The sequence below is a fragment of the Salvia splendens genome, chromosome 13, assembly GCF_004379255.2.
Source record: "Salvia splendens isolate huo1 chromosome 13, SspV2, whole genome shotgun sequence".
NCBI classification, from domain to species: Eukaryota; Viridiplantae; Streptophyta; class Magnoliopsida; order Lamiales; family Lamiaceae; genus Salvia; species Salvia splendens.
Window position 1 is genome coordinate 13658495 of NC_056044.1, and position 17184 is coordinate 13675678.

At 38.8% G+C, this 17184-nt stretch overlaps 2 protein-coding genes across 2 annotated transcripts; one reads left to right on the forward strand and one right to left on the reverse strand.

Moving 5' to 3' along the window:
- The first annotated feature begins 7807 nt into the window (after window positions 1–7807).
- Window positions 7808–10771, forward strand: LOC121760530 (protein FAR1-RELATED SEQUENCE 5-like). The gene is made up of 3 exons (XM_042156184.1): window positions 7808–7817; window positions 8341–9103; window positions 9316–10771. The coding sequence occupies exons 1-3, from the start codon at window positions 7808–7810 to the stop codon at window positions 10769–10771; spliced, it is 2229 nt and encodes a 742-aa protein (XP_042012118.1).
- An 898-nt stretch (window positions 10772–11669) lies between these two features.
- On the reverse strand, window positions 11670–16833 carry LOC121760177. Its single transcript, XM_042155801.1, has 7 exons — window positions 16673–16833; window positions 16387–16454; window positions 13018–13166; window positions 12763–12943; window positions 12558–12680; window positions 12265–12408; window positions 11670–12176 (listed from the first exon to the last, which is right to left on the reverse strand). The coding sequence occupies exons 1-7, from the start codon at window positions 16698–16700 to the stop codon at window positions 11808–11810; spliced, it is 1062 nt and encodes a 353-aa protein (XP_042011735.1). The 5' UTR covers window positions 16701–16833; the 3' UTR covers window positions 11670–11807.
- Window positions 16834–17184: the final 351 nt, after the last annotated feature.

The following is a 17184-nucleotide window of genomic DNA, read 5'->3' on the forward strand; positions in this document are numbered from 1 at the left end:
CAGGGCAATTCCAATCCACTATTTCCCGCTCCGTTCATTTCAACAACCCAATCCTGAGTCTTGTACAGCTTTACATGGATTTCAATTTATTGGGGCAGTCGAACTCCGCTGTTAGGACATCGATGATGGAGTTATATCTTCTCTGGTGCGCCAAGCAGAGAAGGAAGTTGCATCTGGGTTTTTGGACCGCCTACCAATGCCATCTAATTGCCACCCACCCAGCGAGGAACCTCACTCTCTGCCATGTCTTGGGAGTGTTCGTCAGAAACAACATCATCATCACGGAGGCCGAAGACTTATCCGACCAGATCATGGTGGATCCTCCTGGTCTTTTTGATACACCTTTGTTCGTCCGAACGAACACTGTTTACATGAGGCAGGGCGCACCCCAATTCTACGCAATGGGAGAAGAAGCTATACCGACTGGGAGATCTGCAGCACATCCGGGAACACAAGATCAGGAGCAGAGACAGGAAAAGCTAGAGAAGGCTGTGGACGAGATGGCGGAGGAAAACAGACAGATGAGATCAGAAATGACACGGTTAGCATCAGTAATGAAAGGGATCCTGAAGGAGTCTGCAGGACAGACGAGGCAGAGTCAGAAGCAAGAAGCTTTGGAGACGATTGTTACCAGGCTAGGAGAGGAGAATCAGCAGTTGAAAGCGGAGGTGATGCGATTGGCATCGGTAATGGAACGAATATTGAAAGGGGCTGCAGAGAAGAAGTTGTTGGCTCAGAGGCAGGCCTCGATGGAGGTGATAGTGACAGATTTGGGAAAAGAGAACTACAAGATGCAGCAAGCAATGAATAGGATGTTATCCAATATCGATAACATCCTAGAAGAGATGACCCACCAGAGGAAGGTACAAGCTACAGGACCAAGCGGCCATGGAGGCCAGGAGGATGAGACCCACCCACCAGAGACAATGACAGAAGAGCCAGAGGAAGAGGAAGCAGAGGTGCCGGCAGCTGCCGAGGAGCCGGTGAAGGAAAATGAGGATCACACTGGAACGGAGGAGGAACCCCTGGAAAAGCAACCTGCACCACCTGCTCCACGGAGGAGCAGGAGACATCGATAGACCCCCCCTATGCTGACAAGTTAGTTTGCTTTTTAGTTTTCTGTTTTTTTTTAGTTTTTCATGTTTCTTTCAATGTTTGTTTAGGTAGTATAATTTCTGTTTGTGCGCAAACCCCATTCATAACACTTAGCCTATTTTATAGTCTAAGTGTGAGAAGTTAAGGGTTTGTCTTTTTGGCGCATGTGTTTGTGTTTTCTGTTTTCTTTTTCGTAAGCATGTTGGCTCACACTTAGCCCATTGTATGGCCTAAGTATGAGGAGTTTTGTATATATGTGTGTTTTGTTTATTGGTTTCTGTTTAGGTATTCAAACTCTCCCACTTAGCCTATTCCATAGTCTAAGTGTGAGAAGTTTTAGCTTTAATATGTTGTTTCTGTCTGTTTGTCTATGTGTCCATCATACTGGCCATTACCTTTTCCACTTCACAGCCCTATCTGAGGGCAGACACTTGTGAAGTGGGAGGGGGGACGCAATGGCCAGTAGGATGTATGTATATATGTGTAGTCTTTGTGTTTGTGTTTCTGTTTTGTTAGGTCTAGTTTTTTATTTTGTGTGTTGATTGGGCTTAAAACTCAACCGTCTTGAGCTGACGGTGAGGGGAATTGAGGGAGATAGGATATGCTGGAAAACCGAAACCACCCTCCCTAGTACCTCCTAGTCAGGATAGATGATGTGAGTATGAGAGAAAAGCCCATACTTAGAGCCAAACGCGAAAGCCCTCTTAAAAATGTGAGTCATAAGCCTTAAAGTGGAACCACTTTCCACATATATTGAAAAGAAAGAGAGGCTGCCACAATTTGCCTAGGGTGAAGTGATCTGGTGTAGCAAATACTGAAGGCAGTAGGAACCCCCCCCCCCACAAAAAAAAACCACCTTTAGAACCCTTTTTCCCAACCTTTTATATCCATATAAACACCCCTAGCCACTGGGACTGTGTGTGCAAGGCATGAAGTGAATGAAGCTTACTGGCCAGGAAGCTGTACGAAAAAGTAGAAACCGACTGGGCGAGAAAGTTAGAAGAAAATCGACCAGGGAGTCATCCCCAGTCCAAAAGAAGAAGAAGAAGAAGAAGAAGGTATAAGGGTGGCGAAGCCACGGGAAAAAAAAGGGGAGAAAATGAAGAAAATGGTCAGAAAGATTTGATCACAAAAAAATGAATGAAGGAATAAGGGTGGCGAAGCCACAAAGATGCTACTGACCAGTTGGAGATCAAAACCAGAAGCGCCAGCTAAGAAAAGCAACTAACCAGAGGCCCAAATGCACACAATTCCCCCACATCAAATAAAATAGAAGTTTTTTTTTGAACCTTAGAGCCTTAGGAACATCCACCCAAAACACTACAAACCAATAGCCCTGTTACAAGCCTTTAAGCCCTTCAGTAGCTGCTCGTGAGATCTAAGTCCGAAGCAACTGTGGTTGAGCATAATGAGAGAATGCAGTCCTAACATTCCTGGTGAGGTATGAGTGACTGAGTGAACCTAGTGTTTGGCCGAGAGTGTGGGCGATCTTGACAAGCGGATGTACTGACTGGGAAAGAAAGGGGGGGCGGCGGAAGTTCAAGGTTGTCTAAGGCCGGATTGCACCTGATCCCGAGGGGAGGGATGGTTGAAAATATAGCCTAATCTTTGTGTTTAGTCTTTCTGTGTTCGTTTATGTGTTTTCTTTTCTGTGCTTGTTTTTGTCTTTGTTTTTGTTTTCTCTTTCCGTTGTAGTCTAGAGTCTAGTTTAGGTGGAGTCGGTCAGGGGAGTAACCAGGCTAGAATTCGACTTATTTCTTTTTGTTTGTTCTTCACGCTTGAGGACAAGCATGTAGTAAGTGTGAGCAGTTTGATAAGTCGTATTCTAGGCCTCGGTCAGTATGATGTGCAAAATTGATTATATCTGCAAAACAGCTGCTCAAAGTGTGCAGGTTAAGCGTTCTAGCCAGTAGGGAAGTTTCGGAATGTTCAGGTGAAAAAGGGGGCCAGCATGATCTCATACTGGTCAGTATTCGTGCTGAAACGGCTTGAGATGGAGAAGACGGATAGCTGGGACGGATTACCCACAATTAAGGGCAAAGAAGTCAACTTGCAATGAGGATTTACCCTAAAATCAAGGGTAAGCCTCCCTATAAAACGAAGCCAAGAAGGAGAGAGAAGGAGATCCACATTCACTCATTCACCACCATCTTTAGGTAGAGAGTTCTCTCGGTAATACCAGTCTTTCAGCCGTGTCCCGCTTCTTGCCTCACCGCAGCCATGATCACCTGACGCCCAGATGTTCCCAGAGTTCCAGTCATCGTCCGTTCCAGCCAGCAAGACCGTAGTTTAGAGATTCCATCGCCCGAAGTGGCAAAACACTTTTATTTCACTTTCGTAGTTTAATTTACTTGCTTTTTCCTTACGTTGGATCTTTGCTGCTTTTGAATTTCACTGCTTTGAAGTATTTTGTTGAAGATCCGAACAATGTTTTATGCTATGAAGTTGATTTCCGTTTCGTTTATTGTGTTGTTTTCTTTTCCTTCCTTGCCTAGTTAGCTTAGATCTAAAGTTTCTTGGTGTTTTAAGTGTTGAATCTCTCATTTCTGTTTTACGTAGCAAGTTTCTCTAGGATAGTATAAGCTGGTACTGTTTGATTGGGAAGTGGATCGCTGCATGCAAAGCTTAGTTTTAATTTCCGAATCGTTCTTCCATGTTGACCAGTATGCAGAAGTCCAGTTCCAGTGTTTGATTTCAGATTTGATTTCGTAGTTTTAAATCTGTGTTCGCGAGTTGATAATCTGTGTTTTCCGTGTTGAATCTGGAATTGTTATCTGAATTTTGGATGTGTTTGTTGAAGAAGATGGTGTCTATTTCAATTGGAGGGGACCACTTGCTTTTTAGATGCTTTTTGCCTTTTGTCCTTCACCTTTAGTTTGTACCCTGCAGATCTGTCAGCCTAGTCACCAACCTTCCACTACCCTCTGAATATTCTGTCTAGCCCAAAATAGAAACCCGTACCTTCTAAATATTTTCTGTTACAAAAATGTCTCCCCATTTCACGTACACAGTTAAATTCCAGATGTCTTTCATACCGTCTGACCAGTAAAACACCACCTTTAAGTTCTTGCCTAGGTAGAGACTCAACTCAAGCGTGGTAGCTAACCAACCTTTCCAAATATCACCGCGGTAGTTTAAACGCACCATCTCTGTGGGATTCGACCCTTGTCACCACTATACTGATCAGTAGGAGTGGGTTGAGGAATCTTTGAAACCAGGGTCTAGGCTTAGTTAGGATCTCTATCCGGATTAGTAGGATACATCCTTGCTTGAACGACACCTACGTACCCCTGGTCCCTTTCAGGAAGGCTGTGTGGCAAACGGGTCTGGGCAATCAAAACCGTCTAACACAAATGATGGCCGGGTGAATCCAGTTACGATTGACTTTTTATTGTCATAAGCTGCCATCAACTTTTCCATTTCATCAATCCAGTCCTGACTTTACTCCTCCTCATCCAGCCTAGCCTGTGTCAGTCGTGTTGTGATCTCTTCATCCCCCTGAAGCTCCTGCTCTGTAATTCCCAAAAGCTTACGTCCAATTTGGCTCCCCACACGGAAGCAGTCGTCATCCAGTACCTCCTGAGGTATGCTTTTGTAATCGTCAAGCCAAATTGAGACGGCATGTGCCAACACAGAGCTAGAAGCAATAAATTTGTCTCGTAGCCTCTTTGCTCTGTGGGAGCTTGTAGTGGAGGAATCACCCCCAGCCACTCCGGTTCGCCTTGTAATATCCTGCTCGGCCAGCCATCTGTCTTTGTCTAGTCTCAACTCTAACCGCCCAATCCCAAATTGGTTTCTTTCCAAATCCTCGCGCTGTTTAAGAGACTCCAGGGTCCAACCCTTCATCGTTGGCCATGCGTGGATGACCCGCCTCCGGATATGTACAACGCGGTCGACGTAGGCGCACTATTAATATTGACCAAACGAGATTAGTGGTCCATAATGCAAAATTAAATGTGCATAATGCAGCATGTGAATACTTATAATGCAGCATAATAATTTTATTACCAATGGCAGTGAAAACAAGTAGTGCCAGTATTAGAATAATATTTTGGATGCAATGACCTAGTGAAGATATAACTTATGTGTTGGAGTTAGAAATTCACATACCACCAAGAAATGTATTGGTCCACTAAACAAAGCACTTTGTCCATTTGCGTAGCTTGGAAAAGTTGCCTCTAGGACGGAAAGCACATACCCACACCAATTTAAATTATTAATATCTTGGACATCCTCGATGAAGTGTAGAATTTTGGGCTTGCAATGCCCATCACTAGGTGTCTCTATTAAAGCATTCTCCAGGAGGAACATGAAGAGTTTCTTGAAATCCTCACCCCCATCGGTGTCAGCCATCATTAACTCCGAGATGTCCTTCGGGGTCATCTTAAACCGTCCCTTTTGACACCTTTCTGCTACCAAGTCGTTGTAAACAAAGTTAGTCTGCTTGTCGACCGGTCTCGAAATCTGTGTAGGCCCCCTGGGAAATCCCAATGTCAAGTGGACGTCCTCCTCGTCCAAAGTCAGGGCTTCGCCACTAGGAAGCTGTATTTGGTAGCGGGCGAGGTTTAGGGCGTTCAACACCCAAAACGCAAGAAAGCAAGGGATTTCTCTAATGTCAAACGAGAGTACTGATCCAAAACCAATTTCAGTTACAGCCATTCTCAGCCTTGGATTTAACTGCTTCAAGCAGTTCAGAAACTCCGAAGGTGTTCGTCTGCAGTAGAGACGATCTGTCTTTCTTCCCTTGACTTGTGTCTGTTCTGCATCACCTGCTGAGGTACTAGGGGCAGCCGCTGCCAACCTATCCCTCAGCTTCTGTGCCAACGCTACAGGTATTAAATCATCAACCGCATCGTCGAGTTCAGCTCTTACCCGCTTCTCTGAAAGTGCACAAACACAGAAGAATACGTTATGGGTAAAGATATGTACATAGTAAGGTTTACATGTTAATGCAAACAACTTAATTAATCAGATCACATGCATAATAGCATACCACATTCGCATAATGCTTCAAACATCACTGATAATGCACTAAAATATTACTGATAATGCATATCAGATTACTGATAATGCATTGTAGTAATTACTGATAATGCACTAAAATGTTACTGATAATGCATAACACATTAGCTTACTGAATAAGATCACATGAATGATTGCATAACACATTCGCTTAATGCATTAAACATCACTCATAATGCACTAAAATAATACTGATAATGCATAACAGACTACTGATAATTCATTGTAGTAATGTTAACATGTTCATGCAAACAACGTAATAATTCAGATCACATGCATGATTGCATAACATATTCGCATAGTGCATTAACATCACTTATAATGCACTAAAATAATACTGATAATGCATATCAGAGTACTGATAATGCATTGTTACATAATGGAAATACACACCTTTTCAAAAACTATCTCTACTGCATATTTTATTAAACATATTGCATTAAAAAAAGATCCTGCCTGAGAATGTATAAAGTCACCACACACCACAATATGGATAATGCGGTTTCAAAAAAACCATATTGAATTGAATCATGCCGATGCAAATTTTACCTCCAGCCTCTGACACTTGAGATAGCGGACGTCCCCTTTTAGGCATTTCCAATCTGGGGAAAACCACAAAAACATATCATGATTCCAGAATTCATGTTTATTTAATCGTGCAAAAATGGGACTGCAAAATCAGGACCGAAAAAACCATAATCACGCCACATTAAGAAAAAACCATTACCAAAGTACAACCAATTTCAAAGATTTATGCGGCTCGGCTTACTCAATGATTCAATTTTACCAGAATGGATCTGCAAAATCACGAAAAATGGAAGGATAAATCACTGTTAAAACATACCTACTAGTAAGGAGTTGTTGTTTCGGAGTAGATGTTAACTTGGATAGTAATTTCCTCCTCAATTTTGGTCGTATAATGCTCGAACTTCATGCGGAGCTGTCGAGGGAGATTTCTAGGGTTTTGGTAGTGGAGCGAGTGGGAGGAGTTCTATGGGTTGTGGTGTAATGAATGAGGAAAGAAGAAGAATGGGATTGTTTCAAATCCCGTGAAAGCCGCTTGTTCCCAAATATGGCGGTTCATATTCCGTCAATTGTCAATATTACCCCTGTAATGCATACAGCCCCATTGTATAATGCAACACGGAGGTTGATGATGTGAAACAATATGATTCGTCGATTCCCTAGATCTAACGGTTATTATTAAGAAGGAAAAAGGATGTAAGAGGTGAAAAGGAGAATAAAGTGCCCCTATATATATATATATATATATATATATATATATATATATATATATATATATATATATATATATATATATATATATATGATTGTGTTCAAATCCTTTTCACCTATTAAATCCAATCTCCTTCTTAATCTCCACCCTTTATGTGAGCCGATCCAATGGCCAAAATAATTGATTCTAATTATCAGATTGCATGCATTATTTACGTGAGAAGGGTATAATTGAAATTCTGTGTTGTAGTTAGTTATGGAAAGTGGCGTGAATACCTCCCTCAATGCTTATTGCAGTTTTGCAGCAAATCTTTTCCAGATTTAGTCCACTGCGTGCTCCATATTCCAGCGTTTAGCCGACTGCTTACTGCTAATCGACGATCAATCTTTGTTGAATCGATTTTATGAATCCAAATCTTACGAATACGGTTCATCCCCGGTATTTCAAGTATCAATGGAAGAAGGTAATATTGCAATTTTCGCCCATGTGAACTGAATTGGTTGCTGTCAATTGTTATAATCTGGGAAAAATTTGTTGGACCATGATTTGGTTGCTGATTTGTTGTTTAATATTGCAGTTTCTAACAACTGTTATGTGTAATTCAGCCGCACGACCCAATATGTTTAACTCAGCGAAATATTGTTTCATGTTTGTGTGCTTGGGTGTTGGTTTATTGAATAAATTTAGACGTTTAACGGTTTTGTTGTTGCTACGGTTTATTCAAGTTTATAGTTTTTGTTATTTCACGTGACATTGGCTTTCAATCTTCCCCGTAGGGTTGCCGATTTCTGGGCCCAGGTTGTGGTATAATATGCGATTCAAAACATTTACGTTGGTTTAACATCGAATGATTAGTTATGAAAAATAATACATGTAATGTATAATTATGCTTATGTAATGCACTGTTTTATGTTATATAATGTATACTATATTTCATATAATGCATCTATAGCTTAACATGTATATTGTTTCGTGTTTGTAAACAGGACGCGTTGTGCCTGCATGTTCTGAGCAGATAAAGCCTGTAGTTGGTCAGAGGTTCGAATCATTAGAGTTTGCTCTCGCATTTTATGATGTGTATGCTAGGGCCGTTGGGTTTGACACGCGCAAACAAGGTGTGAGGAAGGTGGACGAAGTTACAACGTGGTATTACGTCGTATGCAATAGGGAGGGCCATAAGAAGTCCATCGACGATGACCAGTTGAATGCACGTTTCGGTTTCTCAATGAAGCGCCGACGCTTATCGAAGAGATGTGGTTGTAAAGCTAGTATTTCCTTCAAGTATTTCTCTGATAATGGACATCCAGGTTATATGGTACATGATTTCAACGAGGTTCATAACCATGAGATGGTTGAGTTCGAGCATCAGCAGTTTATGTCTGTGAACCGTCATTTGGATGACGTTCACCAGAAATTCATACTTGATTGTTCAAAAGCGAATATTGGACCCACATTGACATTTAAGGTTTTGAAAGAAACTCTTGGTGGGTTTGACCTCGTAGGTTGTACGGTCGGTGACATCAGAAATGTGTCACGCGACATTAAAGCATATGCGCATGGTTTCGATGTGCAAATGGTATTGGACGACATGGTGAAAAAGAAGGAGATGTCTGAGTCGTACACATATCATTATGAGGTTAATGAAAACAACCAGTTGGTTGCGTTGTTTTGGTGTGATGGCTTAATGAAACGGAACTACCATATGTTTGGTGACATTGTAGCCTTTGACACCACCTATAACACAAACAGGTATATATGTTGCTGCAATAGTAAGTGCATTTTAATTACGTTTGGATTCATTATATTAGCTTAACAGTTGCATTAGTCGGATTAGATTTGATTCTATTTGGTAATTATATCAAGTGCATTACAAGTACATATTTGTACATTACGATTCCGTTTCTGATTCATTATATATTAGTTGGATTTAGTTGTTGACACGCAAACGATTGTTTATGTAGGTATTGCATGATATTTTGTCCTTTCACGGGAAAGGACAATCATGGAAGCTCTGTAACCTTTGCCGCTGGCTTGGTATGCAATGAGAAAACAGGGGCGTTTGGATGGTTGTTCAGACATTTTGTTGAATGCATGGGCATAGCACCGAAGATGATCGTGACAGATCAAGACAATGGAATGAGATTAGCCATTGAAGAGGTTTTGGTTGGCACGCGTCACCGATGGTGTATGTGGCACATAATGCACAAGTTGTCCACCAAGGTCCCAAATAGGTTGCTCAGGGATGAAATTTTCAAGAAGGAATTCAGTGCATGCGTTTGGTCCGATCTGCTTGAGCCTGACGAATTTGAAGAGGAGTGGAAAAGAGTTGTGGAAAGTCATGGGTTGGAAGACATTGACTGGTTTAAGTCATTGTACGAACACAGACATTTCTGGATACCGGCATATTTTAGAGATTTTCCACTGGGTTCGATGATTAGGACAACATCCATTTCCGAATCGGAGAACAGTTTCTACAAGAGATTTTTGAAGCCCCGTGCGAACATAGCCGAGTTCTACTTGAATTTCAACCATGCTGTTGATTTTCAGCGTAACAGTAGGACGGCGTTAGACTACCACGATGCCACTGCTTTGCCCATTTTGGCGACTACCTTGTCGTTTGAGAAACATGCTTCGACGCTTTACACCGATACGATGTTCAGAAAAATACAGGAAGAAATCGTTGAGGGTAATGATAGATGTCGCGTGCTAGGATTTTCTTCATCTGAATTTGTTGACACATACAAGCTTGGGGATAGCAATCGCAAAGCGTATTTGGTGACTCATGATAGGAGTGATGAGTCATATTATTGCGAATGCAAACTCTTTGGCAGGCATGGATATTTGTGCAGACATATTTTTTTCATTTTCAGGAACAATGAGTTGAAGAAAATACCAGAAAAATACTGCCAGAGTAGATGGATGAAGACTCCGCTAGCAAAGGCGGTACATGGGGAAATACAGGAGGACATTTCTACCAGGTCTGTTGTGGATGATAGGCAAGCATTGTCAAAGCAGGGCATTTCTCTGTTCTATGGTTTCCTCCGGCGGTTTGAGGGAGACATTGAATTGCTAAGGGCCTTTGTAGGCGGTGTTGAAGACCTTGCTAACTCTCTGGAAGCTGGGAATCCGACAACGTCAGCAACTGAAAAAAGGCGAATGATTGAAGATTTCTATGGCATGGTTCGGCCTGAAGTTGTTGAGGTTCATCCTCCGGATGTTGTCAAGACCAAGGGGCATGCTAGCAGCTCAAAGAGCCGACTGATTTCGAAAAGGGAAAAGGCTATAAAGGATGCTAGTCGGCCTCAAAGACGGTGTAAGGGTTGCGATGAGATGGGCCACCATGACTCCAGAAATTGTCCTGTGCTTAAAGAGAGGGAGATGGAGAAAGAGTTGGGGAAGGGTAAGAGTACGGTGTAATTTATGGATTAATGTAGCCGGATAATTTTTCAATAGGCGTCTATTTTCTTATTCTGTTGGTTTGTTACATTTTTCCGTTTCATAAAAAATAACTAAACTCAGGAATTACATTTTTATTGTAAGACAATGTTGCACATTAGCCGTGTTCAACTACAGCTTAGACTTATCACAACAAATGTAATTCGGATTCTAAATAATGCTGTAATATTGAACACATGATGAAACAACTTAACATAATAATGCATATGATAAGTACGAAAAATACACCTACTGAGTAGAGACGACAGGTTATGAAAAAAACGCATTTGCATTATAAAGTGCCTCTAATGTAAATATTAAATCAAATAATGCACAAAGTAATGCATGAAAAAAGGTAAATAATGCACATAGTAAAACATACAATGCACAAATCCGGTTCACATATTAATTAGTGCATAAACAAATATCACATTTGTTATCTACCAATTTAAAACGGAAATGACCATAATGCACATAATGCATTCACATATTAAACTAATGTAGGCACATTTGCAAAATAATGAAGAGATTATTTGTCATATAATGAACAAACACATTTTCAATTTTCTCTTTCACAATCTAAAACCACATCAACAACATTCACAACGTAATCATATAGGAAAAATAATGCATTGACATACTAAAAGAATGCATGGACTATAAGATTAAATGAAGGCAGATAACAAATAATGCATTGACAAATAATCGGGTTCGTGAAGAATGCACAATATCTTTCTTGATGTTTCGTATTAGTTGACGTCCATACATTGCGTATATGTGGAATGCGTCGTTGTTATTATGTACTTATTTGATATTATTATGGAGTGTTGTGTTGTTATTTTGGACAAGATTTGAAAAACATAACACAATGGCAGACGCGTTTTGGTCCCAAAAATCATACTAATGGATGTTCGAAAAACTGTACTTTACAAATAATAAGATAACCATAAAATTCAATAGATTGCTTAAACGCTGCCAATATTTGTCCCATCACCAATTCTATAATGCATACCACACATCACTCAATACCGTATAGGTCGACCCAATTCTCAAACTTGAATTTCGCGGGCTTCTCTTTCCAAAAACGAGTCGCCTTCTTCTGGTTGTCACCGCCTCTAGTGTTGTAAATACATGTCAAGAGGGTCCTTGCATATTTGATGCGGAACATCTCAACGCTTTTAGTTCCACTCGGACCGAGACCACATTCCCAGTCTTTCTCACTTTCTCCAAAATAAGTTTCCATGTGACGCATGACATAGATCCTTCCCTCATCAATGAGGTTGCTGTTTCTCCACGGCATGGTGACCACGTGTGTTCGGCACTTTCTCACCTGGGCTGCCATCTTAGGAACTTTGCACCTCGTTAGTGCTTCAGAAAAGAACTTTTTCTGCACCACCAAATAAAATGGTTAAGTTCTTTCTAATATGAATTATTTCAATCATAAGGCAGCCTATTGTAGTAAGCTTATTACTTACCAGAAGAAATGGTGTCTTGCCGTACTTTGCTTCAACAGATGCGTCCGGTTCTGGGAAGCTATGGTCTATGATATTCATTTTCCCGTCAGGCAAATCAAAACATATCACATATTCCTGCGCTGCACCCCATATTGGGAAAAAGATCTGCACAATGACGGATTATTTTCATTACAACTAATTCAGTATGGGTCAGTTGGATTCAATAAATAATGTACAAATAATGATATCGTTATATGTATACTCGGCCAAATAATACACAGTTTCTGCCGAATAATGCTCAAAGGAACACACACCATATCAAATGTCTCCCACTGAAGGATACTCATTCCTAGCGCTTCTCCAAAGAGCCTGGTCCAGAATGTATCTAGTTTTTGCTTCGCATTCCACTCCGTCGGAGCGTCGACAACGGTTTTCTTCTGGAAATTATTTGGACAACTAGTTAGTTATTTAATAGTATCTCATTAGGTTGCGCATGAGTTTATAGCGTAGATCACTCACACAAGGATTCGTGGAGAAGAACAGCCTAGACACTGTCTCTGGCGCTTTAAGCTGCTCCATGTTGTTCAAATAAGAAGACCATGTGTCTACAATTGCAGGGCTGACCCTCTTGAATGGAGCTAATGATTGGAACTCCCCATGCAATGTTTCTTTGAAACTGTCCTTGTAGACAACGTCGTCCCTGAGAGGCAACTAACAATTTAACAACAACTAATGATTTGTTAACTAGCTTATGAGCAAAATTTCCAAACTTACTTATTTGTGGTTGTTGTGCTTAGCACCCAGTAATACAATTCTCTGTCAACTATGTTGGCCTTGGCTGTGAGTCTGACAGCCCTCTCATTGAACGGCGACCTTGCAGCTAAAGTTGGCTTTTTGATTCTAGCCCCCGTCCTGTTCTTCTCCTGCACATTAGAGGATGGATATGTAAAATACAGATGTCACAACCGTTGGGCATACGAGCAGTCATCTAGCGCTTCGAAGTTGTTAAAACAACAGCACCATGATGGTTGACACCATACTTGTAATGCATCTCAATATATCCATAATGACCAGATTATAAGAAATAATGAACACACCTGTATTACATTCACACACTGACCATTTGACTGGCACACGACCATAAATTCACCATACAAGAATAACCATAATGGATTCACATATTAAATTAATGTTGTCACATTCACAAATAATGAAGATATTATATACAGTAATGAACAAACACATTTTCAAGGATATAGGAACACAGTGCATTGACATATGAAAACAATGCAGTGTTTATATGAATTAATGAATACACAAATATCGCATTTGTTATCTGCCAATTGAAACCAGAAATGACCATAATGCATTCTCATATTAAAATAATGTAGGCACACTTGTAAAATAATGAAGCGATTTTGACATATAATGAACAAACACATTTTCAATTTACTCTTTCACAATCTAAAACAACAGCAACAACATTCACAATGTACTCATATAGGGAAAATAATGCATTGACATACTAAAATAATGCAGAGACTATATGATTAATGGAGAAATGGTTGTTCAAACTCGAAAATTGAAGCAGTTCATTAACAATCGAAAAACCCTACCTCTTCTTAGAATGCGGTGGAGTAATGTTCGGAACAGACCAGAAGAATGCAAATCGACTGAAAAAACGCTTGAATCACGGAACACAATGTCAGCGGCGGCTAGGGTTTTGCAAGTCGGATTGGATTTGAGAACGATTATGGAGAGAGAAGGGGAGTAAATGCGGTTTTTGATGAGTGAGGCGGTAGATGGAAATCAGTGGGCGTATCCCGTAAATTCGCGCCTCCTCGTTTTCCTCAGATTTGAGAATATCAAATTACTAATTCGCCCTCATAATGCACGAAATAGGCGAAATAATGAAGTACGGAATGCTTAATTACTAATCAAATCCGGGTCGTTCATCTCGCATATCCAATGATCCAAATTAAATTGGAACTTAAATCTAATGATAGAATAGGACATTAACAAGACCCTATATATATATATATATATATATATAGGGTCTTGTTAGGTTGAGATTTTTTAGCTTAATTGAGAATTGAGATGCATTTTCAGCCACTCATTTTGAAATGTCAACTACAAGTAGATTATATCAACTAATGGTATTATCGTCATTTCATTTCAATAGCCAGAATATCAAATGTCAACAACTCGTATTAAAATGTCAACAACTAAAAAAAATTATTTTTTTATTTTTTTAAAATTTTTTTTAAAAAAAAATTAAATTTTTTTTTAATTTTTTTAATTTTCACGCGATGTCAACTACGATGTGTAGCCTGCACATCAAATGTCAATAGCCCTGCACATCAAATGTCAATAGCCTGCACATCAAATGTCAACAGCTTATAGTTGACATTATATGTGTATAGGTGATATGAATCATATATGTAGTTGACATTATATATGTGCAGTTGACATGAATTGTATATGTAGTTGACATTATATGTGTGTAGTTGACATGAATTGTATATGTAGTTGACAAAAAAAATAAAAATAATAAAAAAAATAAAAAAACGAAAAAAAAATTTAATTTTTTTTAAAAAAATAAAAAAATATTTATTAAATAAAATGTATGATGAAATTACCATTCTGCCCTTTCACAATTAATTAATGTAAAAATATTTTCTATGTGGTAAATTCTGGACCACTCATTAAATAAAAATGAGTGGCTAATAATGCATCTCAATTCTCAGTTAGGCTAAAAAATCTCAATTGATCACAACCCTATATATATATATATATATAGAGTTGTGATCAATGTCGAACCAATTTTAAAGACCGAACTAGAGACCAAATCTGGGCCATTAGATCTAGTTTTTTTGATGAGATGTGCTGCTGTGTAAATTTTTCGGTCTTCATTACAAGCCCATTTTACTTCATTGTATAGGTTTATTACTTCATTCCGTTCGTAATACCTTGAAACTACAACATGTTTTTACTTTCTTCCAGAAGGTTTTGAAATGATTCAACATATGTTTCATTTGAATTCATTGACCTGAGTTTTTACTTTATTTACATTAAAAATGCACTTTATTCAAGTGTGTTTATTACTTCATTTAGAAACGTTATTACTTCATTGGATAAGGTTTTTACTTCATTACAGTAGGACTTCAAATGCTTCTACACATACTTCATTCCAATAATTTATTACATCATTCTATGTGTTTATTACACCATATCAGCGTTGTGGTGGTGGTGATAGATATTGTAGAGAGAAAGAACGGCACGCGACGGCGAAACCGCATTTACGTACTGGAATGAAGTAATAATCCTACTGGAATGAAGTAAAAACCAACTGGAATGAAGTAAAAACCTACTGGAATGAAGTTAAATCTTCGTAACATGTTAGTGTGACTTATTAACTTCGGATGAATTAAAATAGGCTTGTGATGTAGGCGAAAATAATTGATAAATTTGTGTCTCTCATCCATAAAAAACTAGATCTAAAAACCCTAATTTGGTGTGGTTCGGTGGTTCGGTCTTTAAGAGTGGATTTGTGAATAATGTGACTCTATAAATATATATATATATATATATATATATATAAGAACACATGTTTATAATAACGTTGTATGTATATTAATATATGTGTGTGCCCAAGGCGGAGACAAGAATTCAATTTAACAGGGGCAAAAATAAATACATGAAAAAATTTTAGAAGTTTGAGGCAGGACATTTATAAAGGAAATTAAAAAAAATAAAAATTAATTAACAAATTAGTATAAGTGAAATATGTTGAGGTGGGGCAATTGCCCCTTATTGCCACCAAGTAGATCCGCCGTGCGCAAATAAAATGGATGAAGATGGGGACGGGTAGTATTATTATAATTAATTAAAATTAAACCGTTTCTAGCTATCCTCGGGTAGCGGGTACTCAATACCCGGCGGGTATTGAGTCAGGATGGGAATTATCTGTTACCCGCTACACATTTTGCCACCCCACTGAGGAACATAATGAGTTGTTATATTTGCATAACTGCAAAATGAAACTTACAAAATGATAAAGATATAATTAACATACATTAAAATGGTTATTTCTAGCTCTTCTATTTCTAATCAAATTTCATAATCTTTTCATGATTTTATTACCTGATATAATATTTCCAATGTCGCCCATGCCAAGGATACAGCTAGCAAGCGAACCAGTCTGTTGTTTCCTGCAATTCGCAAAAGTCATATTCCTATACTTTTAACGGAGAGTTGAACAAAACACACATACATATAAAAACACAGTACATATCACCACATGCTTCAACTCTTAACAAAATAACTACAAAAATTTATATTTAAGGCACTGAACAAAACTAAAACGGCACAATTCACTAATTCAACATTTGAAACACAAAACTAAATCAATAAGTGAAACGAAATTTACTAGCTGCTAAATCAACGTCAATCCCCATTTCAAAAGCTCCAAATTATAAGTCTACAAAATTTCAACAAAGGGAAAATGAAAACTGGAGATTCGGAGAGTGATGGTTGAGGGAGAAGGAAACCAAGAGGAGTATGCGTAAATGAGAAAGGAAATTGAATTTTCTAGGGTTTTTTTCTAGTCTAGCCTTTCACTCTTTTTTTCACATAATTTCATTAAGGCCCAACTAGATATTGAATATAGATAGATAGCCCAAAACTTACTATTCAAAAGTTTCCACTTTTAATGAAAACTTGGTACATATAAAAATCTAATAATAAATAATTGTTACATATTTTATTTTTTTCACATTAGATTAAATAAATTTCTACCATATTCTGTTGAAGATGATTTTCTTGATGTTAGTGTGAATTACGTGTCGATAATTACTCTTCCTTTATCTATTCCACTATACCCTTTATCTATTTCACTCTACCATGAACCATGTTATTTTGTTGATTTTTAAAGTGTCAAAT